Below are 22,368 nucleotides of genomic sequence, written 5' to 3'. Positions count from 1 at the left end.
TCGGCAGCACTGAAGTGCCTAGAGGCTCAGGGAGGTTGAAGATATTCAGTAAAACTGTTTTTGGTGTCTTTTTCTGAATTCAACATCACATTCAATCAATCAATCGTATTTATTGAGCGCTTACTGTGTGCAGAGCACTGTACTAAGCGCTTGGGAAGTACACGTTGGCAATATATAGAGACGGTCCCACATTCACTCCCTCCTGCTTAGACTGTGAGCCCCAGGTGGGATGGGGATTGTGTCCAACCTGATTATCTTGTATCTCTTTACCCCAGTGTTCAATACGGTACTTGACAAATAAGCACTGGACAGACATCATAATTGTTATTACTCTATATCAGAGATGGAAATCTACATGCAATGAGCAGACCTGCCTTCGTGCAGAGCTACAATACGGAAATGTAAACAGCAGCATCATACTTCTCCAAGGACACAAGTCAAACACAAAAGAGGGCTGACTGCCTGAATTAATAAGCAGTCTCCCTGTCACTCTTGAATGTCCGAGTCCGGAATTAAGTGGACAACAACAATACAAGTGGCCCAAGGCTCCTTGCTGACTAGAGTGCCCAAAGACTTCATCTGAGATGCTTGAGTGTTAGCCCAAGAAAACAAGGATGGGATCCATTGAGAGTAAAATGGAGAAGCAGCATGGCTTAGTAGACAGAGCACGGGCTTGGGAGTCAGAGGTTGTGGGTTCTAATTTTGACTCCGCCGCTTGTCAGCTATGTAACCTCGGGCAAATCACTTCACTTCTCTGTGCCTCAGTTCCCTCGTCTGTAAAATGGGGATTGAGACTGTTAGCCCCATGTGGAACAACTTAATTACCTTGTATCTACCCCATTGCTTAGAACGGTGCTTGGCACATAGTGATCACTTAACAAATACCATCATTATCATTATTACCATTAACAGTTCTGGTTGCAGTGAACTGGGTAGGTCCACTCAGTTCAAGTTCCCGACTCTGCCAGCTGTACCTGGTCACTCATGCTGTTGATTCCATCGGGCCCCAGCAGGGACACGGCCTGCTTCACTAGATCCGTCCGTCCGCAGTTCAGCATTCGGAAGCCCAGATCCTGTTTGAACTTTGCCTCGGTGGCCACGGCGTCCAGTTTTCGAGAAGCACAGAAGCAGTCATCAGTCCTAAGACAGTTAGAAATTGCTACTTTAACCCAACGATCTCCTGGATCTGGTCACCGGGGAGGGAGGGAGTGGCAGTGGCGGGAACCTTGGCCCTGAGAGGCCACTGGAGTGGAGCCTCCTCCATCTTAGAATAGTGTCATTACTGGGTCTAGGTTTTGGCTCCCTCAGTCCGCTCCAGACTTCCAGGATTCCTCTGGTCCAGGGAGCAGGCTGGAGGGGAGGATAGGTGAGGGTGAGGGAGGGTGGACGGCCCACACCTGAGGAAAAAAGCTACTTAGAGGAGACTCTGCAATGGTTGATCCCAAGTGGACAAGCATACCAAGGCAGAACTTGGTATGCCTCGTATTCACCCCCGGACTCACTTCACTCCAATTGCATGTGCTGTCCAGAAGTGATCATATCCTGCTCTTCCACACGCTTCTGACACCCCCATTCCCCTTGAACAAAAAATTTAGATTTTGTTCCCTACTCAGGGGCTCATCCAGCTGTACGAATTAGTAGAGGGGCCTGTGATTTGCACAGAAATAGCATAGGGGTAACTCAGTCAATCACTGGTATTTGAGTGCTTTCTGTGTGCAGGGCATTGCACTAAAAACCTGGGAGGATAACACCCTCAGCCTGCAAAGCCTCTTCTCAGGAAATTTTCAAGTTGAACGTCTTTTATTACTCCCTCGAAACTTGCTTATAATCTTAGTTACGAAATGACAAAGCTGGGTCAGATTTAAGACCCGTCCAGTTCAGTATCTAATGCAGGATGCTCGGAATATTTGTCTACATTTCTATTTCTTCTCACTCTTCCACCACCTAGGACCCTTATGCACATCACCAGAAGTATACAGTAAGCGCACGGTATACTCAATACACGATAAGTGCTCAATAAACATTATGGATTGATATATAGGTACAAGGATGGGCCTGTGACTCAGGTCTTCTGATCCATTGCCCAGTGCTCTACTCACAATAGCAGTACTTTCTCTAAACATTTTACAGATAATAATGAGAGAGTGGGAGACCCTCCAGGGGAATCAGAAGCAACTTATATGACCGGCCTGCATTAGTAAAACAGTTTTTGGGGCTACACAAAGTTTTAAGGCAAATAATACAGCAGTTCTCTGTCTCCCCCTTTTAGACTGTGAGCCCACTGTTGGGTAGGGACTGTCTCTATATGTTGCCAATTTGTACTTCCCAAGCGCTTAGTACAGTGCTCTGCACATAGTAAGCGCTCAATAAATACGATTGATGATGATGATACAGCGGTTTGCCTGAAGGACTGGAAAAGGGCTTGATGCGCTGGGAAAGTCCATTAGAAACATTGGGATTTTGATGGGATAGCCTGTCCCAGGCGGTTCCCTGCAAACAGAGTGTTTTTGAGCACTCTAGTTTTCACATGTACATTCTGTGTCTACACAAAATTCCACGCTACATTTCCAGCCCCAGCTGGAATAGCACTGCCCTTTCAGGTGCATTTAAAGAGTCACTCTGCTACCTAGCAGGCAGTCATCCTTTTATGGGTGAGCCAAGAGATCTCAGCTCTGTTCCTAGCTCTAGCCCTGAATGGCAAAATTCGTCACTTGAACTCACTCCCTTCTGCCCCTCCCATCTCTCAGGGTGCATCATTGGGAAGGGTAAGCTGCAGGATGGCTCCTCTAAGAGGCCTTCCTTGACTAATCCCTCCTTTCATCTTATCCCACTCACTTCTACTTCACCCTGTATTCATCCCCCCCCCTCAGCCCCACAGCATGTAAGTCCATATCTGTAATTAATAATAATAACAATAATAAATAATAAAGGCGTTTGTTAAGCACTTACTATGTGCGAAGCACTGTTCTAAGCACTGGGGGGTATACAAGGTGATCAGTTTGCCCCTTGTGAGGCTCACAGTCTTAATCCCCATTTTACAGATGAGATAACTGAGGCACAGAGAAATTAAGTGACTCGCCCCAAGTCACACACTGACAAGTGGCGGAGCTGGGATTAGAACACATGACCTCTGGCTCCCAAGCCCGTGCTCTTTCCACTGAGCCACGCTGCTTCTAGTTTCTTTACATTAATATATTCTTTATATTATATTTTATATTATAGTCTTATATTATTATTCTATATTACATTCTTATAATATATTTCTTTACATTAATATATTAATAAATTGATTTATTTATATTAATGTCTGTCTCCCCCTCTTGACTGTAAGCTCATTGTGGGTGTTTACGGTGATATTGTCCTCTCCCAAGCCCTTAGTATGGTTATCTGCACACAGTAAGCGCTCAATAAATACAACTCAGTGACTGACTGACAAAAGGCAGGAAGTGAGACCACCCAGTCAACCCCGGCTGCCTTGCTGTACTATTTTTTTCACTCCCTGACTGTGCCACTGGACAGATTCTGGAGTTAGGCTGATGGATCTGAGCGAGCCAGAATGAGAATCACCAAGGGGAGAGGAACCTCGCCAACACCAAGCCCACAGAGGAGAAAAAAACTCAGCAGGTGCATCTGAACCATCTCTTGCCAGTACAGGTCTCTTCGCCAAGTAGGCAGTACAAAATCAATAATTCCAGATCATTGATCAATCAATCAATTATATTTATTGAGAGTACAGCACTGTACTAAGGGCTTGGGGGAGTACAATATTACAGAGTTGGTAGAGACGTTTCCTACCTACATAATAATAATAATAATGATGGCATTTATTAAGCACTTACTATGTGCAAAGCACTACATCTCAGGGACTCAGAGGGGGAAAAAAGTCCAGAGAGTATCAGCAATCAAGAATTCCATATTATTAATGCGGATACTCTCTGGGCTCCATTCTCTCTACAACTGATCAATCAGTTGTATTTCTTGAGTGCCTGCTGTGTGGAGAGCACTGTAAAGCATTTGGGAGAGCACAACACACAGAGTTGGTAAACACGTTACCTGCCCACATCGAGCTCACAGTTTAGAGGAGGAGACAGACGTCGATATAAATGAATATATTACAGATACAGACATAAATGCTATGGGGCTGAGAGAAAGCTGAATAAAGGGAGCAAATCAGGATGATGCAGAAGGGAGTGTGAAGAGAAGGCTTAGTCAGGGAAGGCTGGTTTGGAAGTGGACTGAAGAAGTCCAACCAGACAAATCACCCCACTGTGGGCAAAGACCTTTGTTCTATTATCCCCAGGAGCCAGTAAGCTCAAGGCCAGCTAGCTCAAGGGCAAAACAAGCTTTCTGGATTTTTTTCTAAATTCCCTATAAATCCCTCTCACCAGAGGAAAAGTCCCAAAGAAATAAGCTTAAATTTAGAACACTACTAGCCTGCCTCTTACGACTGCTGCCACCAAGGGTGATGAAGGGCGGTCTGGTATGACCCAGGTAACCATCTGCCTGGCTCTCAGCAGCCATGAACTAAGTTGGGCATAAAGAATCAATCTAAGTGTATTCATTTAGGAAAGAAAAATCTGGAAGTCCCAGTACATCAAAAGGTGACCATTTGCTTTCACAAGGGAGTGGCCAACTTTTATTTCTACTTGCAGTAAAGCTGACATGCTGTCCCTCGCTGGTGTCCCTGGGAGGTGATTTAGTAATCTCACCCTTCCCCACCCCATCCCTGTCCTCACCTATTCCCTCCCCACCCTCTCTGACCCCCTTTAAAAACTTCTCCTCCTTTCCTTCCATCCGGGAAACCCAAATATACCCCCCCCCCCCCCCATTTATCTCTGTGGCTTCCCCTCTTGCCCTGCTCTGCCATTTTCTCATTTGTTCCCTTGTTTTGCTGCCGCGACTTTCAGCCCAAACCCCTGGGACCTCCAAAGCTGCTGGGGCTGGGAAGGAGAGAAGGAACAACCATTTCTCTCTCTTCTGTCCTGTCCCAGACCACTCCAGACCCCACTGGTTTGGCAGACTTGGAAGGGGTCCAGCCCCACTGGTGAAACAAAGTAAAATCTTAAAATAATAAGGGCAGAGGGGAGGGAAGGGAAGCACAAGGGGTACTGGAGGAAAATAAGAAAAAGTTTTAAAAGCCACCCTGAGAAGTGGGGCGGAATCTGAAACAGCCGCTGGGGTGAAGGGAGAGGAAAAGAGTGAGAAGGAGGTGCAGAGCAAGGGTAGATGTATCTGGTCACCACTTGGGGACACCAATACAGTCTGACAAAACAATTTTACTTCAAGTATCAGTAAAATCACTGTCACCTCTAAGTTCCTCGTGGGCAGGGATCGTGTCTACCAAATCTACTGTATTGTACTTTCCCAAGTACTTAGAAGTGCTCTGCATGCAGTAAATGCTTAATAAATAGTAACAATTCATTACCCAGCTAGTCTGTCAGGGCTTTTCGACCAACGGAACTAAGAGCATTAGCTTTACTTCACAGCACAACAAGAGACACTCAGTCAAGCCCCAGGTCCCCTAAATAAATCGCTGATGTTCTAAAGACCATAAAGGTAACCTGTTTACCTACCTCCCTATATCAGATACTCTGATGTATAGTTAATTGTTAAAGTGCACTACATTTCTGTAAGTGTTAAGTTTTCATTCTCCATTCTGGGCCTATCAGCTCTAGCCACTTTCACCAAAGGTTCCTTAGCCGGGATCAAGAAGCACGCAAAGGGCTCTCATCAAAAAAGGAAAAAGCGCCAGTTTAGGAAGCTGGCTGAAATCAATCGATGGTATTTTTTGAGCACTTACTGTGTGCACAGCAATGTACATATACTGGGCAGAAGCGGGAATTGGCCTCAATTTATCTTTCCTTTATAAGAATGTGACTTTAGAGTTATTTGTTTCCAGGAACAGAACAAAGGATGGATTTAGTTTTCACTGTTTTTCTGAACTGAAAAAATGAAAGGTGGAATTAAATGTCTTCTGATGCTCTAACGACACTACCGGCACGACAAGATTGTAAACTGCGATATAAGTGCATTCCAAAAAACCCAAAACATTTTCCCTCCTAGCATTAGACTAAGAAATGAGGTGAAGGAATCCTTAGAAATGGAGAGTTTAAATAAATCCATACAGACCAAGGAAGAGATTTACTCTACTAAAATCAATGCATACCACATTTTCTAATATTGGATGTCAGTTCTAATAAAAGCAGCGTAATAGGACTAGACAGTTCCATTATTTCAGAATGACGCACAACAGACAGCTCAGCCCAAGAGTAATGTTTATAACCCCTCAGCCACTGATTGACAAGGGCAAGAACTGCTCCTGGGGGGGGGGGGGGGGGGGGGGCGGCGTTGTATATTATTGACAAAGGAGAAGCTAAAGGGGGAGGGAAGTGATGAAGCGGTAGAAAGCAATAAGAAAAAATTCCAGATAAAACTCTAAGGAAGCTTCTGAAACAACTCAAAATCACCAAAGCCCTGACTTACTCCAAGCGCCTCTGATGTAATGCTCACATGGGCAATTACATTTTAAGAGCACAATGCCATGTTCAAAATTGTCAGTGACCAGTTTACCTCATAGCGTAGAATACTGCAACTCATTCCTGTTATTTTTACTGCTCAATTGGCTGATACTGCAGAAATCTGGTTATGGATACATTTAGAATTAGACTTGGGGCAGTTCTAAACTTTCAACTTCTACTTGAATACTTGGGGAACTCTGCAGTCAGCCAGCCAACAGCACAAATCATAAATAAAAGACATAAGAGATAAGGCAGAAAAGCTCCCGTTGATGCATCACGTTTCTCACAAAAATCCTTCCTTTTAATGCTGTGCACATGAAAAGCAGCTCATGAAATTAATGTACTTATACTCCACTGTCCTCTAATTTTAAAAATGGCTAGCCCCCTTAACTAACTGAGAAATAGCATCAGTTGACTAGCACCTACTTTACCACCGGAATGGATGGTGGCTGTTTATAATCAGAAGCATTTGGAACAGGGAAGAAGTGGTGGGTGGGAATTTTGAATAGGAGTGTGGGAGTCTCTCTCTCTATCTCTAAATTCCTGCACTGCTTCTGTCACGATTCCACAACAACTAAAGCCACAACCCACACTGCCCCAATCATGACCTCCACAGCTCCCCTGCCATCATTACTGTCTTCTCTTCCTCCTCCTCCTCCCCGCAAATTTCTGGCCCACATCATATGACAAGGCCTTTAATTTCACTTTAAGGAAATGGCCAAACGCATCAGCTAATAAACCTGGGAAAGGAAAACCTTGGATTTCGTTAGGTACTACATACAGAAGGTCAACTGAATGACCCCAAAAATTCAAGATCATGAACATCACAAAAGAACCAGGGAGTTGCCACCGGACTTCTGCACAAACATATGGCTATTTTTCCTCTCTGTGCAACTGCCTGCTTTTTCAGAATATGCCCAAAGAGTAAGCATTTTGGATAGGTTTGCCACTAGATAAGAACCCAGTTACTGTAATTAGAGGCTAACGTTGCATCTATGAATTTTGCACCAGATTTTAATGTCTGAAGCTTATAAATTTGTGCAAATATTATTAGTGGGAATGAAATCAGTCTACTAGCATTGAAGCAATGTTCGAAGTACGGCTAGTGGATCCCATATAGAACATCAATCATCATCAATGGTGTTTATTGAGCACTTACGTGCAGGACATTGTATTCGTCTCCTGGGAGAGTAAAATACAACAGAGTTGGCAGACATGTTCCCTGACTACAGACTAGAGGAGACAGATGTTAATATAAACAAATAAATAATTTATAATATATAATTTAAAGATATGTACATAAGAGCTGTATTTTTTCTCTCTCTTTCTTTCTCTCTCTCTCGCCCCGCCGCCCAACTCCCCGGGGAGCTTATATTTTAAGTCTGACTGCCAAACTCTGATTATAGCAAATATAGTTTAAAGGAAAGGTTACCTGTCTCTTCTACTTAGACTAGGAGCCCCATGTGAAACTGGGACTGTGACCAACCTAATTATTTGGTATCTACCCCAGCGCTTAGTACACTGCTTGGCACATGGTAAGCACCTAACAAATAACCCCCTCACCATCATCATATAGATACGGTGTTTTGAGGAGACAAAAAATTTAAAGTGGTTTATTCTTTTAAGTTTTAGGAGGTTTTAGGGAGAAGCATGGGTTCCGAACACGTTCACAATCACAGCACACTAATTTTGCCAGGACGGTCATGCTAACTTAAGTCAGGTCCATGTGCTTTTCCCCCTGTGTGTGCTGAAATGCACATGCCACAAGCTCCAATTTGGCACAGTAATAAGTATCTGGATTACATGAGTTTTGCAAATGAGTCCAGAGGATTTACCAACACTCATTTTCCCATCACCTTTTTTTTTCCTACCAGCCTATCCTCTTTTCATGGAAAGACAAAAGTTGGAAAACAAACGCAGAATTGTGCTTCGACTCTCCTGAAATAAAGTGTTGCTCACCCTTAGTGACTGGCTGGATTAGACCATTTGATAATAATAATAATGATGATAATAATAATGATAGTATCTGTTAAGCGCTTCCTATGTGTCAACCATCATTCTAAGCACTGTGGCATATACAAGTTCAACAGGTCAGACGCAGTTTCCGATTCACAAGGCTCAGACCCTCGCTCTTTCCACTAGGCCACGGTGCTTCTCTAAAAAATGAAGGTAGTTACAGGAATTGGTGCTTCGGTAATGGGGCCCATAGGAAGGGCACATAAATGCCTCCCCAAACTAGATGAGGCCCCTGGGGGACCAACTTCCCTGGGCCTCAGTTACCTCATCTGTAAAATGGGGCTTAAGACTGTGAGCCCCACGTGGGACAACCTGATCACCTTGTAACCTCCCCAGGGCTTAGAACAGTGCTTTGCACATAGTAAACGCTTAAGAAATGCCATTATTATTATTCAGCCCTTAGAACAGTGCTTTCCACAGAGTAAGCACTTAACACATACCATCATTAGTAAATACCAATGACTGATCGATCGACTGACCTCCCGTATCGAGTTCCGGCCTGAACAGAACAACAGTCGCTCACACTGGGGAACTCGGGGAAAAAGGAAAGGTTTGGGGACCAAGAAAAAGAACTCAGCCAGGAGGTGATACAAAATATTCCTGGCTTCAACCCTGAAGAGGGACACGAGGGGGCAATCTTTCAAAGGAAAGCAGAAGAAAAACCGAATTTTCAAGAGAAGAAAGGCGGCTGCTGGGTGAGCCACCTGAAATGACAAGGAAAAAGCCCCAAGTCCACAGGCCAAGATTTGAAGTTTACGCAGCTGAAGCTTTTGGCAAGGTCTGCTCATAGATCCTTCACTGTCTTTAGGTTGCTTCAGACAGAGCGCTGCCTCTCTGTGCCTCAATTTATTCCATTTGCCTGTCTCTCTTTGAGATTATCAGGGCTTTATGGCTGGATATTAGCAAAATCCTTGGCCCTCTTAGGAGATGAACAATTATGTAGAGAAGCAGCATAAAGAGCACAGGTCTGGGTGTCGGAGGAATTGGGTTTTAATCTCAGCTCTGGTCCTTGTCTTTGTTGGGGGCAGGTAACTTGTCTACCAACTCTATTATACTACAGTGCTCTCACAAGTGAGCAGCGTGGCTCAGTGGAAAGAGCCCGGGCTTTGGAGTCAGAGGTCATGGGTTCAAATTCCGGCTCCGCCAATTGTCAGCTGTGTGATTTTGGGCAAGTCACTTAACTTCTCTGTGCCTCAGTTCCCTCATCTGTAAAATGGGGATGAAGGCTGTGGGACAACCTGACCACCTTGTAACCTCCCCAGAGCTTAGAACAGTGCTTTGCACATAGTAAGTGCTTAATAAATGCCATTATTATTATTATTACAGTGCTCTGCACACTGAAAGTGCTCAATAAATTTGACTGTCTGCTGTGTGACTTTGGGAAAGTAACAACTTCTCTGTGCCTCAGTTTCTTCATCTGTAAAATGGGGATTAAAAGCAATTCCCTCCTATCTATTCTGTGAGACCAATGCCGAATTGTACTTTCCTGCTGAATTATACTTTCCAAGCACTTAGTACAGTGCTCTGCACACAAAGAGCGCTAAATAAATACAATTGAATGAATAGGGATTGTGTCCACCCTGGAAATCTTGTATCTACCCTGTGCTTATAACAGTGCTTAGCACGTAGTAAGTGCTTAATATTAATAATGATGGTATTTGTTAAGCGCAATGTGCCCAGCACTGTTCTAAGCGCTGGGGAAGATACAAGATGATCAGGTTGGACATAGTCTCTGACCCGCATACGGCTCACAGTCTTAATCCCCATTTCTCAGATGAGGTAACTGAGGCACAGAGAAGTTAAGTAGCTTACCCAAGGTCACACAGCCAACAAAATGGCAGAGTAAGAATTAGAACCCATAACCTTCTCCCAGGCCTGTGTTCTATCCACTAGGCCATGCTGCTTCTCCTAGCTCCATGATGCTTAACAAATACCATTATTAAAAACCACAAAGTACTGGCATTACGAACAAAAATAATGGATCTCTGCTAACATATTGCTCCAAGAACTCGTCATATCCTGCCTCAACTATTCTATTAACCTCCTTGTTGAACTCCTTGCCTTCAGCCCTTCCCAACCGCAGTCCAAACTTCACTCTGCTGTCCAGATCCTTGCTCTAAAGAGATCTTTCTGTCCTCAAAAGCCTCCGATATTTGCCAATTCATCACCCCATTGGACAGAAACTCTTCAACACTGGCTTTAAGACACTCAAATCGGCTCTCCTCCTCCTATCTATCCTCAGTCCTCTCCCACTACAACCCAGCCCGCACACTTTACTCCTCTAAGCCCAACCTTCTCTCTGTGCCTTGATCTTGTCTCCCTCACTGACAACTCCTTACTCATATCCTCCATCCTGCGTAGAACTCCCTCCCCCTTCATACCCAACAGACCTCCACTGTCCCCAACTTTAAACCTTACTAAAATCTTATCTCCTCCAGGAAGCCTTCCCTAACTAACTTCTCATCTGCCCCACCTGTTCTCCCTCCCTTCTTCATCCCCTATGCATTTGGGTCCAAATCAGCGCTTAGCACAGTGCCTGGCACATAGTAAGTGCTTAACAAATACCATCAGTAACAATAATAATAATAATTTTGGTATTTGTTAAGCGCTTACTATGTGCAAAGCACTGTTCTAAGCGCTGGGGAGGATACAAAGTGATCAGGTTGTCCCATGTGGGGCTCACAATCTTAATCCCCATTTTACAGATGAGGTAACTGAGGCCCAGAGAAGTTAAGTGACTTGCCCAAAGTCACACAGCTGACAAGCGGCAGAGCTGGGATTTGAACTCATGACCTCTGACTCTCAAGCCCATGCTCTTTCCATTGAGCCACGCTGCTTCTCATTATTATATTATTATTATTATTATTATTATTATTATTATTATATCCCCTAAGCACTTCGATCCGCACTTCAACCCTCCCACACTTATTTACATATCCTTTTATTCTGCTGTTCCTCTATACGCAGTTTATTTTAATGTCTGCCTCTCTCACTAAATTACAAACTCCTTGAGGGCAGGGATCATGTTTGCCAACACCACTGTACTTGCCTAAGTGACTAATACAGTGCTCTGCCCACGGCAAAAGACCCCACTGATCTGACTGGATGGTTGGATGAAGCTGAAATTGTATGAGGGTCAAATCAGGGAAAAGCTACTTCTGGTATGCCTGTGTGCACAAGGGTTAGAAGAAAAGATCTAACTAATTCAAGGGCACACTGAAAGTCCACTGGTGTTCCAAGCCCTGCAGGACATTACAACACCTTTCTCAAACTGCAAACTGAGCACAAATTCAGAAGTGGGTCAAGAATGATGAATGCGCCTCCAAAAGTATATTTCCTGGGCCTATATTCCAAAGGGCTTTTGGGTTTGCACTATTTTTTTTTTATTATTTTTGCATTTCAGGGCAGACTGCAAAAACAAACAGATTGTTCCAACAAGGTCCAGAAATTTCAGGACCCCATTATGGTCACATTCCTGTATTGTCCCATGTCAGGGGAACTCAACTTAAGAAGGAGAAGAACAGGATCCCGGCAACAGAGAGGAAACAGCAATTGGAATGATATGGAAACGACAAAAGTATCTCGCAGCAGAAGAGAGAGGAATTCCCCAAGGTCACAGTTAAATTGGCAGGATTTAGTTTAATGACCGTCAGGGGTGAAGGGACTGGCATTTTGGTACCTTGTTATGGATGGGGCCCAGACTGGATCCATAGGGGGCTGCAGGATTGATCCAAGTTTGGGAAAGGACAAGGGCACATAAGGGGAGCTCTTGCGGGGGTGGACAGTGCTGGAGTCCCTTGCTGCTTTCAAATTGTCCCAAATAACCTTGTAGCTACAGATAGTGCTTAGCTTACTAAGATAATTTTCTGAAGCAAGATGAAGACATTTTATGTTTCTATAGCCAAATGGAGCCACCAACTGAGCTGATCTCTCTCTCTCTCTCTCTCTTTCTTTCTCTCTTCCAGAGACAGGAACTCAAAACAGAAAGGATGCCTGCTTTTCTGTTGGACTGAAGCAGCAGCATTACCGAGTGGAAAGAGCACAGGACTGGAAGTCAAGGGACTTGGGTTCTAATCCCACTCTGCTACTTGTCTCCTGTCTGGCCTGGGTGAGCCATTTAACTTCTCCTTGCCTCAATTTCCTCATCTGCAAAATGGGAATTAAATACCTGTTTTCTATTCTCCTCTAGACTGCGAGCAAATGTGTGAGGGAATGTGCCCGTTATACTGTACTTTCCCAAGTGCTTAGTACAGTGCTCTGCAACAGTAAACACTCAATGTATAGAACTGACTGACTTAGACTATCAGTCCCATATGGGGAGAAGACTGTGTCCAACCTGTCTATCTTCTATCCATCCCAGTGCTTAGTACAGTGCCTAGCACATAATAAGTGCTTAGCAAACCCCACAATTTTTAATTATTATTATTATTATTTCAGACATTACAGCAATAAAAATAATAGTCTCAATTAATGTAAAAAGAAGCAGTGTAAAGAAAGGGATACGACACCTTAGGGGACACGGACTGTGTCAACCCCGATTAGCTTGTATCTACCCCAGAGCTAAGTACATGTGGAGGAAAAAAAAAAAAAGATGTGTACACCATTTTTCAAAACTGAGAGTATCTCACAGTCCAAACATCATACTAATTGAGATATTCGTTAAGCACTAGGTGCTGGGGTAGAAAATAGATAATCAGGTTGGACACAGTGACTGTCCCACATGAGGCTCATAGCCTAAGTAGAGGGAGAACAGGTATTGAATTCCCATTTTACAGATGAGGTAACTGAGGCAGGGAGAAGTTAAGTGACTTGCCCAAGGTCACACAGCAGAGAAGTGAAGTCAGGATTAGAACCCAAGTCCTCCGCCACACAGACCCGTGCTCCTTCTACTAGGCTACACTGCTTCCCTTTCATGGGCTCAGGAGAATAACACTTACCTTTAAAGTTGCGACAAGCCATTTCTATCCCCCTATTGACTATTTCCCCCTTTTAGACTGTGAGCCCACTGTTGGGTAGGGACTGTCTCTATATGTTGCCAATTTGTACTTCCCAAGCGCTTAGTACAGTGCTCTGCACATAGTAAGCGCTCAATAAATACGATTGATGATGACGATGATGATTGACACTGCTCAGATTTTTAGAAATCTCGGTGTGAAATCACAGATAAAACTGGTTCTAGCAGCCCCAGTGATTCACAGGGGCCACAGGTCACTTCTGTGAGACATGTCACGCTTTGGCACATTTGGCTGGGATATGCCAAGGTGAGCAGGACACGGTACTACCTTCATGGCTGATTTTGATTCTTTAGTCCTGCCTCAAACTGCATTCTCATTTTTCCTACCTCATTTTTCACAAATGGAAAAATGCTCTCCTGGTCCACATTTTGAAAAAGGAAAAAAGAAAAGCCAAGGGAAGCTGTTAATGATGGTTTTAGTGAATACCTCTCCTCAGGCCTTTCTTTGAATAAGCCATCATAAACCACAGTGAGATTTCACATTTTTGCCCCATTTCAGTTTGAAAGTGCCTCTTTCATGCCCAGATCAATTTAACTTGGGCTACGTGGAAAAAAATCACTAGCAGAGATTAATTTTATTGCTCTGAACTCACAGCTTGAATTTCCCCTAAATTCTAATGTTGATGCCTTCAGAGAAACACAAAAAGTCTCCTTATTTCAGCACAGTAACCATTATGGAGCAGAAGCATAGCTCCTTGCAGACACTAAATAAAACCATCACTTCATCACTGGGAAATAGACCTCCATTTCCCCTTTTCCACTTCACACAGTAAAACGATGTTAATTGAAAAACAAAGGCCCAGTAAAAAACAGACTTTGCACGAACATATTCACGTTATTCAATACTAAAGAACAGAGGGCCTCTAAGTAGCTGAGGAAAAACTCTTGTTTTGATTTACAAACTGTTTTAAATAAACTAACGTGTGCCAAAGTTTTACCCCAGCTGGAAACAAAAACATTTGTTTCAAGTCGCATGGCAATCATGCAAGGGCCAAAATTAAACACCTGCCTCTGGGCTCCAAAATCCCTGACCAGAGCTCATTCATGGCATAGTGGACAGAGCAGGGGTCTGGGAGTTGGAAGGTCATGGGTTCTAATCCCACCTCCACCACTTGTCTGGCACTGGGCAAGTCACTTCTCTGGGCCTCAGTTATCTCATCTATAAAATGGGGATTGAGGCTATGAGCCCCAGTGGGACAGGGACTTTGCACAACCTGATTTGCAGGGATCCACCCCAGCACTTAGTACAGTGCCTAGCACATAGTAAGGGCTTACCAAATACAATAATAATAATAATAATAATTCACCAGGAGTCACTGGTACTGTTCAGTAGTGATATTTCATATTAGTAGCTGATATTCTGTTTTCAAAGCCTGACTTCCAAATCTCTTCGTGAGACCAAACTATTCAGCTTCTTTCTAGGACTATTAATTAAATGAAAAAAATGCTTAGCCCTTGGAGAACAAAAAAAAAAAATCAAATCAAAGCATTTTACTGCTGGTCTCTCTCCTCAGATCAGGGATCTGGGCAGAGGACCACATGGATTGTGCTGTCACCATCTCTCCCAAAAGTTAGACTGGAAAACAAAAAGGTACTTTTTTCTTTATAATCTTCATCAGGCTTTTAGTTCAGGAAAATCAACCTAGCTAATGGAACTCATTAGTACACCCTTTTCTTTAAAATTATGTTTCCCAAGACCTAACAAAGGTTTGGCTTCACTAATCAATGAGCATGTTTCCCATTCTAAGAATCAGTCTCATTTCTGTAACACAGAAACAAAGCAAGCAATTGAAAATAATAATCAGCTTTCATCGACTGCCTTTTTTCTTTTTACTGTTTGCAGCCTCCTATGACATGACTTCCAAACAAAATATAAAACTCCAAAGACTCAGATTGAATGTAAATTTAAATGAAATATCTGACTGCCACATATTGGGGGTTTGCAGGGAAAGAAACTCAGGTTATCAGAGTCCTTAAAAGAAAAATCTTACCCTCTTTGGTAAGGAAGAAGGCAGGCCATAGATGGTCCGATGGAAAACCAACACTGCAGCCATCTACAATATCATTTAGCTTAATAGGGCACGTAACAGTGCACCCACTGTTTTCTGGTTTCTTAAATTTAGAGTGCACATCACCTGGGCCTGAGGCATTTGGATAAAATATAAGCTCCAATTCAAATGCAGACTCTAAAGGAGAACAAGAAGGCGGGAAGCCACCAGAATATCGAAGATGTGTAGGAATTTTATGAATAATTCCCTCTTTGGCAGCCTGCTAATGTCAGAACCCGAGCCCATGGATACTGACATCTAAAACATGTTTATTCCTCCCGCATACACCAAGAAGACATTGCTTCACATATACACCTGAGTAATACAAAGCTCACTCCAAACATGCTGAAAATCTAAACTCTGGGGCATGCTAGACAACTACAGGAAGGTCAGAATTTACTACTTGTAAAAAAAAGAAAAAATGAAAAGAATGGTAAAGAGAGGAACATTACACAACCCAGGAAGCTGACTGCCATCTTGTTATCTTCCTGCTTTTTTGTTTTGCTTTTTTCAACTCAAGGGATTTGCTATTATTGATAAACATATTTTAGCTGTCGCAACCATTCTGACAGCAATCAGGGCAGAGGAAAAAATATTTGTAAGCCTAAATGTTATCCCTCAGGGTTTGATGATCTGAGAGTCACAAATGCAGGCAGAATTAACAGGGCCTTTAAAAGTGCCCTTCGCATAAATCTCCCTCACAACATCACCCCGGGCTCTCCCCAGAGAACATGATCTTCTGCAGAGAGTATGGGAGAGCTCGGAAAGCCAACGTAGATTTTGCTGCAGCTCTTTAGCATGCAGCTCACACATCTGTAGAGCGAGGAGGATCGGCCGGAGAGGTCGAAGCAGCCAAGAGCCTAACGTGACCCAACTTTCACCGCCAGCCGCGTTCGGAGGCCACGTCTGAGTCCTGTTCTGGGACAGATTTCATCAAAAAACTGCAACCAAGAGAAGCCACGGGCTTTTCTTAGCCCTGGCTTTGTCCTTTTCTCCCCTTCCTCCCTTTTTCCCTCCTTCCCAGCTGTACCCGCCCCCAGCCCCCCATTCTCTGGTGCCAAGACTTACTTTAGCTGTCGGGGCTCACAGTCCACTCCCGGCAGCAGAAGCCTGGCAGCCTGCCGAACGTCGTCGCTGTCCAGGGAGAAGCTGCGGCGGTGCCCGGCGTGAGCCACGGCCACCCGGATCCATTCCATCAGAGGTGGGAGCACCAGGAATGGCCTGGAGAGAGAGGGACATGACAACAAGCCATCGGGGTCAGCACGGCCTGCCCTGTCCACAAGTCCACCCGCCCCCGGGGTCAGCCTGTCCGGTAACCAGGGGGTTGGGTGATCCTCAAATGGCCAAAAGCACCCCACACGTGGTCTTTGGGGAGGTGGAAGGGACACTGGTGCTCGGTCTCAGGCACGGGAGAATGCAGATGCAGATTTTCTGTCCAGCTGCTGCCAAACTGCCCTTCCACTTGTGTTGTTCTGAGTCGGCCACTCCCTTCTCTCTTCCAACCACTTCAGTGCCCCCGTCCGCGCCCCTAACCGCATCTCTGCAACTTTGCCTTCTTGCTCTCAGCTTCAGAGTCTCCATCTCATCTCTCCTCAACATTTCCCTTTCCCTCCCCTCCATCCCACCTAGCCAACACATGTGCCTAGTTGATTACTCAAACGGAAACCACCTTTTGGTTTTCTTCTACATCTCTGCAGTGCATTTTAAATTTCTGCCCTCAGGCTGTCCATCGGATTTATTGAGCGCTTACTATGTGTAGAGCCCTGTAATAAGTGGCTGGGAGAGTACGATATAACAGACACCTTCCCTGATCACGAGTTTACAGTCTTAGGGGGGAGTCGGACATTACGTCCATCTCCCTTGTCCTCCAGCTAGTTACATCATTAAAACTAACCATTTATTAACAAAGAAACAGTGTGGCCTAATGGATATGAGGACCTGGATTCTAATCTCGGGTCTTCTGCCACTTTTCTGCTGTGTGACCATGGGCAAGTCACTTCATTTCTCTGTGCTTCCGTTACCTCATCTGTAAAATGGGGATTGAGACTGTGAGCCCTATGTGGGACAGGGACTGGGTCCAACCTAATTAACTTGATCTATCCCAGTGCTTAATACAGTGCCTGGCACCGAGTAAGAGCTTAACAAATACCATATTTTTTTTTAAAAAAAGCATTCCCAGTATGCACTGTGCCACCCACATTTATGAAAAGACAAGATTCCCTCTACCAGGTTGCCAAGATTCTAAGAGCATCAAGGCAGATTTTTGAAATGGTCTTCTTCCTTTTCTGGTTTTCACCTTCCTCTTTCTTAAAATGGAAGCAGTAAAGAACAAGAGAAAATAAAAAAGCCAGGATGGAGTCTTTCTGAAGCCTCCTGGGGACTCAGCTACTTTTTTAAAAAAAGTTTTTTTACATCCTCAGGGATTTCCCTAGTTGCTGTTGAGCTTAGCGCCAGCAGAAAATTTAATAATAGTGGTATGTGTTAAGTGCTTTCTGCATGCCAGGCACTGCATAAGATAATCAGGCCGCACACAGTCCTTTTCCCAAACGTGGCTCACAGCCTAAGTAAGAAGGACATAAGGCACTGAATCTCCATTCTGCAGATGAGGAAACTGAGGCACAGAGAAGTTAAGTGATTTGCCCAGAGCCTCCCAGCAGGCAAGTGACAGAACCATGATTAAAACCCAGGTCTCCTAACCCCCAGACTCATGCTCTTTCCATTAGGCCACCCTGCTTCTACAGCAATGAAAAGTCCAGTTATAGAGGTGCTTGCAGAAAATAACAACTCGTGACTATGAAGCCTATTACATGTGATGTTGTGTCACTCTGGGAGGGGTGGGGTCTGACAGCTGCAAGGATCATCTGTGTTGCCCCCCGGAGAAAGTTACAGTGAGGGAGCTGAGGTCGAGGGGACTCTGCAGATTTTGAGAGTGTAGCCTTTTGCGGTCCACAGGGGCAGCCTAGCAAAGGGCCACAGTCAGGATAGTTTGAGGGGCAGCAGGGCCAATTGAAACCTGGGTCTCTCTTTCCACCTGGGCCCTACTTTTCCCAAGGTTAGCCCCCACTTCTGCCTCATCCGACAGGCTCCGATCAGGGTCCTCCCTTCTTCCCTTTCACCTCTCCCCCCCCCACCATCCAGGTCACACCTTTTCCTGAAGATTCCGAGGAACACACCGCCTGCCTCACTCCTCCTCTGGAGTTTATCCCCACCAGAAATTCCACAGCAGGAGGGAGGAGGAATGGGGAGATGACCCAAATAACAATACTGCAGATTTCTGCATATGTGCTATCAAATCTCGTCAATTACTGCCTTCTTATATCTTAGCTGTCAGATGAAGGAGCTCAAATCCCTTACTGAACACACTCCTTGGGCTTGATTAACAGAATGAATACAAAATAGATGCGGTGCTTAGAGAAAGCACCTTGCCCACATGTCTATCAAATAAGGAATTTGGTGCCCTAGAATATCATCCAACCGATTTCTCTGCCTAATGATACATTACCATCTATGCTATTTCCTTTTCCCAGCTTCTTACTGGGTCACCTTAACTGTCTTTAACTGGATGAAGCCTCAAGCTGTTTTCTCATTTCTTTTTTATTTTTACTTTCTTTTCCACATTGGTCAGATTCTTTGAGGGGTTTAGTTGGAGGATCAATCAATCCATGATATTTATTGAGCGCTTACTGTGTGCAGAGCACCATACTCAGCGCTTGGGAGAGAACAATACAAATGAGTTGGTAGACAGTCCCTGCCCACAACGGGCTTATAGAATGGGCTGAGGTTAGAGGAGTGAAATATGCATACTGGGAGGTCATAGGAGATCAGCGAGGTAAGGAAGGAGGGTGAGAGGTGATTGAGTGTCTTAAAGCCGATGATAAGGAATTTCGGTTTGACACAGAGGTGGATGGGCAAACATTGGAGGTTTTTGAGGAGTGGGGAGACATGGTTTAGGGGATGGAACATGGGCCTGGGACTCAGAAGAGACTGGTTTCTAATTCCGGCTTCACCACATGTCTGCTGTGTGACTTTGGGCAAGTCACTTAACTTCTCAGGGCCTCAGGTACTTCTTCTGTAAAATGGGGATTGAGACTGTGAGCCCATGGGGGACAGGGACTGTGTCCAACTTAATTAACTTGTATCTACCCCAGTGCTTAGAACAGTGCTTGGCACATAATAAGCGCATAACAAGTACCATAACTAATTAATTAATTAATTAATTATTGATTAATTAAGGAAAATAATCCAGGCAGCAGAGTGAAGTATAGACTGCAGAGGGAAGAAACGGGAGTCAAAGAGGCCAGTGAGGAGGCTTTTCCAGGCTCAGATTTTCCTTGATCAACTTGAGCAAATGGTGAGTGGACAGAAAACTTTTTTTTTTTGGTAGTCTCCCAAAATAATGCTTTTCCAGAAGACACCAAATTTGTCCTATGCCAAGCCTGTGGCCAGAGCTGGGCAACAGTCTGGATGGTTGTTTCCCCGGGGGGGCTTGGAACCAAACCTGTTGAGATTGCTGAAAAAAAATTTGGGGTGAGCATCACAGTAGTGTTGACCTGCACATATGCTCATGCCTGAAGTCCCAAGATAAAATCTGAGGCTTAGTTTAGCCTTTCACACCACTTATTTGACTCAGGGCAACAACACAGAAATGGGTCTGAACTGGGGAAAATGTGAGAAGGAGACCAGGATAGAAGGGAAGGGAGAGTTTCCCAAGGGGAAGACACTTGCTTGGTCACAGGAACTTGGACATAATTCTAGAACTTTAGATCATTGCCCCATCGCAGACCTCTGGGAGGTCTGAACTCAAACGACCCCAAGACACAATGCTCTATTTTTTCATTTAAAAGCCCTTAGAAAAGGATACGTTTCCCAATCTCCTTTAGGAACGCATTCCAGAACTTCATAACCCTTACAGTCAGGGGGTTCTTTAGTTCCACTCAACATCTTCCTGTCCTCAAAGGAAACAGAAAATGGAAAACCTCTCAGCCTTCTCTTTTCAAAGCTAATGATTCCTGTTCACTTAGCCTCTCCTACCAAATCTATTTCCCAGAATTTTCATCGTCTTCAATGTTCCCTTCTTGGCCTTCTCCAGGCTGGAGAGAATGCCGGGAAGCTCACAGCAGTTGGAGAGAAATGTCGATTTCAATGGCACAGGAAATGGTGGGGAGGAGGATAAATAGAGGATCCTGGATAGAAAAAGTGAGTACTGGTCTCAACAGTCATTTTCACTGTAATTAGACCAAATCCACATGAAGAAGAGACCAGGGGGCTGGAGGAATTAAACTGCCTGGCTGACTAAATGATACCACAAAGGGAGCCTCCAGTCCATTAAATGCTGGGGAAGCTTGTGAAGAAAGAAGCTTCTTGATCTATCGTCACAGAGAGGGTGGCTCTCTGACATTGAAGAAAATCAGGGCATTTGGGGGTGATTATTTAAACAAACAGAAATCTGGCAAGGATTGAGGAGTCAGGCAATCATGTCTGCAAATAGTATCAGGTGGTGAAACCTAAACACTCAGATGAAAGCACAGAGCTTTGAATCCCTCATCAATGATTCTTGGCGGGTGTTAGGACTCAGACTGCAGAAGTGGAAACCAAACCAACAAGCCCTGGAAAATTCACAGCACGAAGGTACGAATGCTCAAAAGTGCAAATGGGCAGAAGGGGGTTAAGCGCCTGGCCTGAAGTGAAGAAAATCTCGGAAAAGTAACAGGATCCAGATCGGAGGGTGACAATAATGTGCCAAGGATGCAGTAATTCCAGGATATTTACCAAGTGGGAAGAGGGAAGGGCTTTAGAAGTGGGAAAAGTGATCATCTACGTTAATGAATGCCGCAGAATGCAGTGTCCAAGCCATTGGAACTGAAGATAAACATGCGGGAAAGAGGAAGAATTTGTACCACTTTAAATTCTGGGAAACAGCAGGAGCAGAGGAATTTGACTGGTTTTTAGAAAAGAAAAAAGGGAGAGTTAACACCGGACCCCCAGAAGGGCCTCTCCAGGCCAACCTCAGAATCAGAAGACCACAGGGGGCTTCAGGGAGTTACCTAGACTATTCCCCTGTCTCTAAACAAGACAGTATGCCAACCATTCAAGAAAGACAGATGTTTAACCCAGTCCTGGAAATCAATCCTTCAATCATTGGTGCTTATGAAGTATTAAGTGCATGAAGCACTGTACTAAGCAATTTTCCCAAATCACTAGGCCAGTAAAAATTTTACTTTCCCACATTTACCATCTTCCACTCATTCAATGTCTTGAATCACGTGCCTACTATGTACAGAGCACTGTATTAACTGCTCTAGACTGTGAGCTCATTTTGGGCAGGGAATGGGTCTGTTATAGTGTTATACTGTACTCTCCCAAGAGCTTAGTACAGTGTTCTGCACACAGTAAGTGCTCAATAAATACAGTTGACTGATTGACTGATTGGGAGAGTAAAGTATTCATAGGCAACCCAATCCCTACCAACAAGGATCATACAATCTCCTCTCCATCCCTATTAGGACATGGACAAAAGCTGACCACCACTAGAGTCAATAATATTTCATTAAACAAAGAGAACAAAAAGATCTGCCTGCAGCATATACAGAGCTCCTTTACAGATTCCTATGAAAGCCAAACAAAAAGAAAGGAGAAAGGAAGGCAGAATTTATTCTATTTCTCTTAGTTCTCCTGATCCCTATTAGACCCCCATTAGACCCACTGTCTGATTCTTACTAGACCGAGGTTAATTTCTTTCAGGCTGTGGGCAAATAGGCTAGTGCTTATTTTT

At 44.3% G+C, this 22,368-nt stretch overlaps 1 protein-coding gene across 1 annotated transcript in view; it reads right to left on the bottom strand.

Moving 5' to 3' along the window:
* Nucleotides 1–22,368, bottom strand: part of BTBD11 (BTB domain containing 11) — a 218,510-nt gene that overhangs the window by 30,886 nt on the left and 165,256 nt on the right. The window contains exons 4-5 of the mRNA XM_038756073.1: nt 16,665–16,817; nt 975–1,140 (exon numbers count right to left, since the gene is read on the bottom strand). Of these exons, the coding sequence (XP_038612001.1) occupies nt 975–1,140; nt 16,665–16,817 (319 nt within the window). The remainder of the gene's footprint in view (nt 1–974; nt 1,141–16,664; nt 16,818–22,368) is intronic.

This window comes from Tachyglossus aculeatus, chromosome 14 (genome assembly GCF_015852505.1).
Source record: "Tachyglossus aculeatus isolate mTacAcu1 chromosome 14, mTacAcu1.pri, whole genome shotgun sequence".
NCBI lineage: Eukaryota > Metazoa > Chordata > Mammalia > Monotremata > Tachyglossidae > Tachyglossus > Tachyglossus aculeatus.
This window is presented reverse-complemented; position numbering and strand designations above follow the sequence as displayed.